A 9,275-nucleotide genomic window follows, 5' to 3' on the forward strand; every position below is an offset into this window, starting at 1 on the left:
TGTTTATATCGAGAGACTTTATATATAACCGAACCGAGACTTCCGCTGTTTATATATGCGAGTTCCGCTGTATATATATCGAAGACTGCACTGTTCCGCTGTATTTATATCGAGAGTTCCGCTGTTTATATCGAGAGACTTTATATTCCCTTATATATAATAAGGGAATAAGTTAAATGCCTAAGAAATATATGAAGAATATATAAAAATAATCTTATTTAAAAGTATTATTAAAATTGTATGTTAATTAAAAATAATAAAAGGTAATAAAGAGAATCAAAGTTAATAAAAATTATAAGTTAGTTAATAATTTAAAAGGAAAATTAGTTAATTAAATGACCTTATAATAAAGGATAAGTTAAATGCCTAGATTTATAGAGTAATATATAAATTAATTTTATATAAAAGTATTATTAAAAATGTATGTTAATTAATAAAAGGTAATTAAGCTATAAAAAGGAACTTAAATGGAAAATTAGTTAATTAAATAAAAGATAAGTTAAATGCCTAGATGTATAGAGTAATATATAAATTAATTTTATTTTATTTAAAAATATTATTAAAAATTGTATGTTAATTAATAAAAGGTAATTAAGCTATAAAAAGGACCTTATAAGTTCAGAATATAATAAAGAAAATCAAAGGATGATATGTTAGATCGGAAATTAGTTAAAAATATAAGCTGTAAAGAATTTGAAAGGAAAATTAGTTAAATGAAGGCCCTTAAATAAAAATAATCAATATATAAAAATAATAGGAATTAAAATGGAAAAATAGGCATAAAGGACCTTGAAATATCAGAAGAAATAGGTTGCTATACATAAATAAATAAATAAAAATCACGCGAATAAAAACTAATAAATAAATAACCAGAAATTTAAAAAAAAAATCGAAAAATAAATAAATCAATAAATTAAAAATAATAATAATAATAATAATAATAATAAAATAAATAAATAAGTAAAAATAAAGATAAAAGACACAAAAAACCAAAGAGGACGGAAAAACGACTAGGAAGAGAGGGCTGGGACCCAACACCTACTGACTTTCCAACCATCCTCTCTATTGAAATTGCTTGGTCTCTTTTCAATCTCAAGCGCTTCTTCAATACAAACATGATGATTGGTTTTCTCAACATGTTCAGCCAAAGCGAAGACTTAGATCTCCTATGCTTCAGATCCGCTCCGACAAATGAGATTCCATGTGATTTTCGCCAAAGAATCTTTCTCTAAATACTACTTAATTAATTGGATTTTTATACCCTTACTAAGATCACCCAATATCATTCCATGTTTAATGTGCAATTAAACCTTAAATCATAAAATGAAAACTTTGACATAATTTTACACATACTATATACTTAAAATAATATTATTAATGGTTGATAAGAGTCAATAGACATCAAAATACTCACCTCATGATATATCTCACATACTAAGATTTTTTTATTATTATTAAAAAAATTAGCTAAATTATAACTTTATTTTAAATAATAATAATAATGATAATAATAATATATGAGTTAAATATATATACATTTTAAAAAACATGTAACAATATTCTTAACCATGGAGATTCTTAATTTGTAAATAGACTTTATTATTATCCCATGGCCAATATGGTGACTTACTATTTCTACATTTTTACATGCCCAAAAAACCATAACTCATGTTCATATGACATTTTTTTGAATTAATCAATTTAATTAAAACTAGAAAAGACATACCTAATTTTGAGATAAATTTCAATATTTTATCTATGACATATCTATTTTTAAGATAAATTTCAATATTTTATTTATGACTACTAGTAAAAATATTCTAAGATATTTAATGAACATTAAATCCCTACCATCCATTAATAATGATTGATAATTAAATTAAAATTGTAAAAACTCTATTCCAAAATAAACACTCCTATGAACTTAACATGAAATATAATTGTTATAAAGTTGTAAAAAATAGACTATATATATTTAAAAAATTTCTGAATCAGCCCTATTTGTTGTGTATTTTAAAAGATATAATAAGTCAAAAAATATAATTTGTTGTGTACTTTGGAAAAAAAATCACATTCTTTCTTGAAATTAATTTACCAAATTTCAATAAAAAATTACCTTTATCTATAAATTATATTATATTAATATATAATTTATATTTAATTAAGAAATTAAAACAAATTATGTATTACATTATATAATCCATGGTTACAAATCCAACTCTCTATACCACGAAAATTATAGTTGGACTTACTATCAAGAAAATATGAAAACAACATTGAAAAGATAGTTATATGTAATTATACGTTATCTTCTATAACATTGGACTTGAATTAAAGAAAATATCAAAACGATTTTGATAAAAAAGATAGTTAAGTGTATCTTATTTGTTAAGAATAATATATATATATATATATATATATATATATAAATTTAAATAGATTTATCTAAAAGACTCTACTAAATTAATCAAAATGTAACTATAAGGCACTAAAAAACCAGGTAACATCCCAATCCCAATAACAAGTAACCAGACCTTTCAATTCTCCAAACCCTAAAAATTCTTAAATACAATATTGAAAAAATAGTCATATATAATTAAGTACTATCGCTTTATTGTAAGTTAATTATTTTAAAGTTTTATTTACATGTATTTAAATAATTTTGTTTGTTTTTATCACTATAGAACTTTTAAAAAATTACATAAAATTAAACGAACGATATAAAGTGAAACAGTTGAATGTCTCAAATTATGAATTCCCGTTATTAACATAGTTGCCATACAATTAATACGACTACCAAAATGATTTTGCTGACTGCAATATTATTTACCATTACTTAGGTATCGAAATATAGACTATAACAGGAGTCATTTACTATTAAAGTACACGAAGAATTTGAATATTTTCGTGAGATACATGGATATGTATCTTTATTAGATTAATCTTCTATTATATTCATATTCGGCTTAGAAATTAGTGGCACTAGATTTCTGCAGGGCGTTCTGCTCCACCGCGTCCTTTCCAGACATATTGACGAAGTCCAGGAATATGAATATTTGCAATGTAATTTTCCCACTGGATATTCTTAACATCAAATCCGAAACTCGCTTGCTCCTCTGCAGAGAGCTCTTGGAACAGCTTTTCCAAATTCGAGATATCGAATCTACACAATCATATTAAAATATGTTTTTTTATATATTTGCGTGTTACACAAACATATTAAAATATTGTTTTGAGGTTTCCGTGATCAGTGCTTTGTGTGTAGTTTTCTTTCGGAGTTCTCGCATCTATAATTGTTTACATTGACTTTTTGAGTCATCCACCGTGGGTTATCATCAGGATAGATCAGTAATTGTGTAAGACAAATCTGTCTTACACAATCACTGATCTATCCTGATGATGAGCTGATGGCAACTCATTTATAATGGGTATTAAATAAGTAGAAATTATATGTCCACAATAAGATTATTAACCTATCAAAAATTTAATGAGGAAAATATACAACCTAACTCATTTAATTTCCATTCACAAACTAATTATTTTCAGTCCGCTCTTGATTACCTTGCTTTGTTGAATGTATACGGCTTGTAGATCTTGGCCATGTACTCCAATTGCTGTAAGATATACTCTGCAGTTGATGATGATAACCCAGGTGTCTGCAGGAAGACTATTGGGTTAGATATGCAATCTAAAGTTTAAATAAATACAAAATGCCTTTACAACTTACATTGTTCTGTGAACTAAAAACCGTTTCCAAAGCCTGCCTGTAGTTCTCCATAGTATTAACGCAGGTCACTTGCTGCAGCAATCTGACTAGGTTTCCTCTGTTATCAATGTAAGGATTACATTTAAAATGTTGAAATATTAATTTTGTAGGGTCTCCGATTCTCAAGGGATTTACCACCGAAGAAGCAACGTGGTAAACCTTTACGCCACTCTTTTCCGCGTGTTTTGCCATGGCTGATAAAGTTGCATTTACAACCATGTCTACGGGTATCTGTAATTTGAATCGAACAAAAAAGGATTATAAAAATTTAGGATGATGTGATCTATATTTTGAATATTGGAAAATCTTTCTCTCGGCAATAATCACATTCTTTTTATTAAGATTTTCGAACCATCTAGCAATATCTCTGATGTGATTATTGCGAAAAGGTTTACCAATATAGAAAAAGGATTCTCAAGTACTTCAGAAACAGTTTTCCATATTGTGATATAGTTACTAACCAGATCGAGCACAGTATCTGGATCGGCCAAGAAGCAAGGTAATTGACCTTTGCCATAGCGCGTAATGGCTGGATCCAACATTCTGCGATTTAAATATTCGATTTAGCTCTTGTTATGTGTATTAATATTCGGTGAGATTCGTCAAATGATTATAGCATACCGGTGGCCTTCGATCCATCCAGGAAAAGGTTGACTGTATGTGCTTTCAATAACAGTCGGACGAACAATAACTACGGGTAAATCTTCCCTGCCATCGCATATTACCATCTCCGCCATTGCCTTGCTGAACACGTAAGTATCCTGCCAGCCGTATGATCTTGCCCTGAAAAACAGCGTTCCAATAGCGAACACCTACTGAGATATGGTGGGATTTGACATTGAAATTGAATACTTTTATCAAAGTTTAATAGGTTTTACTATATTAATATGAAGGACACGATGATCAATGTTACAGAGATAATAAAAAAAAGGAACAAGATTGAAAGGACGAAATTTTTTGAAGTCAAATTCCAACATTGGGAAGAAACCATATTGATAGCCTTTACAAAAAACATAAATCAATAATTTATTTCTTTTAAAACACTAAGGTTAACCCATGTAAAACACTAATGTCAACTTCTATGGAAATTATATAAAAATTGCTTATAACTTTCAACTTCTAGGAAAATTTTATCCTATGTTCCAAGAAAAAAGATGTGGCTATGGTTACACCATGAAAGGAAAGGAGAATTCACAGCTATCGTTATAATGTCACCTTTCCATTCCCAAATCTTTCATCCTTTGAGCAACCTTCCCTTTCTTCAACTTGTAGTTTTGGAGATCTGAAAATTCAATCTCAAAATCTTCTAGAGCTTTGCTTGCTAAATGAAATTCAGCTTGGATGTCCAGAGGTGGAACACATATCGATTTCTCGTTAGCTATACTATACCCCATCTGAAATGGCTCCTCCAGTACTCGGCCTTGTCTTTGCCCGTTGACATATGCTGGAATGAAATAAACCAACAACGATGAGATCGATAAATAATTTAGGTTGAAACGGAGGATGAAATCGATGAGTTACCAGTAGAGATGTGCATCAAAAGTTGGGTTTTCTTGCAGCATTTGCCGAATTCTAGAAGGCGAATAATTGCCTTTGTGTTGGTGTCCAAAGCGACATCGTATCTGCAACAGATGGTGCTCTTAGTTGTATCTATGGTTAGCAGATTGCACAGAATCCAGATATTAAAATGAAGTCAAATATTAACACTATTCAAATGAAGTCAAATATTAACACTATTCAAACAAATAATACAACAACCTTTCATCGAATGTTGTGTTGGCTGCCGAGCTGACAATAATGTCCACCTCCCTTGTAAGCACATCGACCATATCTTTTTCAACTCCAAGATTTTGTTTCGTCATATCGCCAGCCACAGGGACCAGTCTTTTCAACATGAATTCATGGAATTCATTACCATGAATTTCACGCAACCCTTTGAATAACTCGCTGTTCATAACCTGACTTTCGCAAATTATTAGAAATTGTTATGATCATCGCATAAGTCTAGTAATCTCATTTCTAGTACTTAACTCTAGAAGAGGATATTCATCATACTTCATTTATCAATCTTTTCGATGCAGAGGTGGACTCATGATCAGCCCTGATTATCAAAAACAGCTTTCCGATATCTGGTTGCATTCTCAATATTTTTTCTATCAACACTGCAGATATGAGAAACAAGCGTTCATTAATTACGAGTGAGCCAGCAGGAGGTGATCTAAATAACTAAATTAGAAATAATTAATAACTTGAGGAAGTTGTGTTACACCTTTTCCCAGAAAACCCGTGGCACCAGTGATGAGAAAGTTCTTCCTCCTCAGAAAATCTACAATTCCAAGACCCTTGTATGGGGTTAAAGAAGTGTTCTCAGTATTCCCCCCAGCGATTGTGGCAGCCGGTAATCCGCTTCTTCTGCTCAGTGAGAATAAAGTGCCTTTTGAGGCTTCATGTTTTGTGCTCATCAACACTAACTCGTCTGAATCTGCTCTTGTGCAGCAGAATCGATTAGGTTTTCTTGACTTACTACCCACCCCATGATTTATTAGTACTGAACTGGGAAACGAAAAAGACGACGGGATAGTCCGCTTGATGGGGAGGAGCAGTTCTGATTTCTTATCCCTCATATAACGAGCAGGAAAAAAACATAAAGTAAGATTGGGATGTGGAACTGTTTGTGACATAGCCATGACAGCCCAAATAATATTAGACTCCCAGAGTTTTACAGACAAATCGACGAACACTGCAAACAAGGAAATACTGAACATGAACCTATATTATCAACGTATAAAATATATCAATATATTGACATTATCAACGTACGAATATATTTCGGCCACAGCAGACTTAAATGAATAGCACGAATGACTAGTCACCGAAATTAATGACCAGACCAAATGATGAAGTTGTTGAACCAACTACACACGCGAGAGTCGCATGATATTAAATGCGACGATGACAGAAAAAGGAATTATAAGCTGTTATAGCATGTAATTAGTTTCCAGAGGCAGTGACATAGTTGCTGAGAATTTCTGGAATCTTGGGCATTACAATATGATATTAAATGAGACGGTGACAAAAAACAGGAATTATAAGGTGTTACAGCATGTATGTTTCCAGAGGCAGTGACATAGTTGCTGAGAAGAATCTTGTGTGCACTGTTTCTGTGCATTGTTTGAAGAGCCTAAGAGCTCACAGTTTAGGATGAATATTTCACCCATTTAATGAAAAAGGTATTTTCAATTTTTTTTACAATTATGATTTATATTAATATAATTAACATGACAACTATGATTTATATTAATATAATTAACATGACTATACATGTATAAAACATTTTAATAAAATAAAACTAGAATATAATATATTTGGATATATTTTATTAAATTATATTGGTTTTAAATTTTGATTTTAGATTTATAAAATGTTATACTCTTGAATATAATATATTTGGATATATTTTATTAAACTATATTGTTTTTAAATTTTGCTTTTAGATTTATAAAATGTTATACTCTTGAATATGATATATTTATATATATTTTATTAAAATATATTGTTTTTAAATCTTGATTTTAAATTTATGGAATGCTAGAATATAAGTCCCTTTGTGATACACATACACATGCATGTGAATGTGATGGAATTACATAAGCATAAATGAAAGATAGATTCTTGGGGTTCCCTTATATTAACTTCATATAAGATTGCAAATATTAAAGCTTTAAATCTGATTGAAAATTCATATTATTTAATTTTACGAATTCATTCATATCTTATGGCCCCCTTCCCTTTTATTTATAGCTTTTTAATTTAACCGTATCACAAATATTTAAGATTTATACTCTATTGAAATTTGATACTATTCAAGTTGGAAATAATTAATTCCTACTTGTCTATGGTTGTAATTTCCTAATTGAGGAGTTTGTTCCTACATAATAGGAATAAGCTAGAATATAGTTTCTCCTAGTGTGTGGTTGAGAGAATCTCTCAACCACACTACTGTACGTCTAAGATAGCATTCCTATCTTGAGACTATTGATTGTATAAATATGTGTGTAATTTCCTCATTCAACAATCAATAGAATATATTATTGAGTGTCTGTAATTTTATCTTGGTATCAGAGCCAGTGAGGGCTTGGCCCTCCTGGGCTGAGGGAAAATAAAGTGTAGTTTTGTCCATCATATCTGTTTGAGAGAACCATAAGGCGGTGGCAGCGAAGACGCGCAGATTTGATTCTACAGAGAATCGGGTGGATGAATCTTACATCCCGGCGTGTGGATCTCCTGGATCCGGGTAACGCAGAAATACATGGAATTGGTTACAATTTCCATATAACATTCAACGAGACGCTCCGAGAGTATTGACTCCTAGAATGCAGAAATATCTGTGATTCCAAGGCAGAAAGTTGGGATGTGCTTCAATTCGAACTTCTCAGAGAATCTCAAGCCCGTCGCCATGTATATACGGTTAGGATAGTGCAGTCCTCGATAGTGTCGCAGTATTCGTTCCTGCGTTATCAGTCACCATGGGCGCAGAACCCAGCGATAATTTCCGTTGCCGGTATCAAATGAGGTGTTTATATGTGATATTAGCAGGAGTGCTACTGAGGGTGTTTTCACCTGGACGCAGCATAGTTTGACGGATGAATGTTGCCAATTTTTTTAGACATGTTTAGTATGATTTTGTAGATTGGAATGGTTAGGTGAGGGCGGATGTTTTCCTTTATTACGACCAGATAGGTCATTTTCCGTGCTGTGTTGAGGCCTATGGAGTTGATCGAGCTCTCAGAGAACTTGGTGTTAAGGAAGGTGACACAGTAATAGTTGGAGAGAGGGAGCTAGTTTGGCATGATTCTATAACTGGTTACTCTGTTCTATCTGGTCTTGCCATGGGAATGGAACCCATCTGTGGCCAGACCTATGGTGCTAAATGGTGGTCTCTGATGGGTGTAACACTGCAGCGAACGATCATGATTCTTCTCTGTGCTTGCTTTCCCATAGGTTTATTATGGATAAATATGGAAAGGATCCCTCTGTTCTGTGGCCAGGATGCCAACATTACTTCCATGGCGGTCACCTATCTGTTTTTCTCTCTGCCAGATTTGCTGGCTCAGTCCGTTCTCAATCCGCTGAGAATCTATCTTAGAAGTCAGAATATCACCACGCCCTTAACTCATCCATAGCAGATGCTGGGGAGGTTGGTCTACAGAGTGCTTCAAGGAATCGAGATCGTACTAAAGATCGCTGGTTGAGTCCGCTGCGAGCTTCCGATCTGTCCCAGCAATTGGAGCATATTTTATGACTCGATATTTTCTGACTCGATAGGCAGCAAGCAGAATGAATGTGGCGCATACGAGACCTCCGGTTTTAGATCGAGAGCGAATCTGGTACATAATACCGGATCTGTGCGTTGATCTTTGCATTGTGTAAAGATACTCTGGAAGCCATGAAGAGATAGTGCAGGAAGATCATGATCCGGAGGTGCCGCCGCGCAAGCTCATATTCGAAT

The 9,275-nt window shown here is 32.2% G+C and overlaps 1 protein-coding gene across 1 annotated transcript; it reads right to left on the bottom strand.

Moving 5' to 3' along the window:
- Positions 1-2,982: 2,982 nt before the first annotated feature.
- Positions 2,983-6,453, bottom strand: LOC149157111 (fatty acyl-CoA reductase 2, chloroplastic-like). The gene is made up of 10 exons (XM_089444989.1): positions 6,036-6,453; positions 5,822-5,928; positions 5,525-5,724; positions 5,288-5,388; positions 4,982-5,210; positions 4,388-4,549; positions 4,228-4,309; positions 3,749-3,997; positions 3,562-3,656; positions 2,983-3,163 (listed from the first exon to the last, which is right to left on the bottom strand). The coding sequence occupies exons 1-10, from the start codon at positions 6,451-6,453 to the stop codon at positions 2,983-2,985; spliced, it is 1,824 nt and encodes a 607-aa protein (XP_089301115.1).
- Between the last annotated feature and the right edge of the window lie 2,822 nt (positions 6,454-9,275).

The sequence above is a fragment of the Pinus tabuliformis genome, chromosome 9 (genome assembly GCF_031772625.1).
Source record: "Pinus tabuliformis cultivar Carrire ecotype Pingquan chromosome 9, CPIR1, whole genome shotgun sequence".
In the NCBI taxonomy this organism is placed as follows: Eukaryota; Viridiplantae; Streptophyta; class Pinopsida; order Pinales; family Pinaceae; genus Pinus; species Pinus tabuliformis.

Excerpts from the sequence above, each read along its gene's own strand:
- LOC149157111 (XM_089444989.1), bottom strand. The coding sequence starts at position 6,453 with ATGGCTATGTCACAAACAGTTCCACATCCCAATCTTACTTTATGTTTT. Across the intron at positions 4,550-4,981 it reads AAAGATTTGGGAATGGAAAG|GGCAAGATCATACGGCTGGC; the intron begins GTGACATTATAA and ends GCTGTTTTTCAG. Across the intron at positions 4,310-4,387 it reads GGATGGATCGAAGGCCACCG|AATGTTGGATCCAGCCATTA; the intron begins GTATGCTATAAT and ends TTTAAATCGCAG.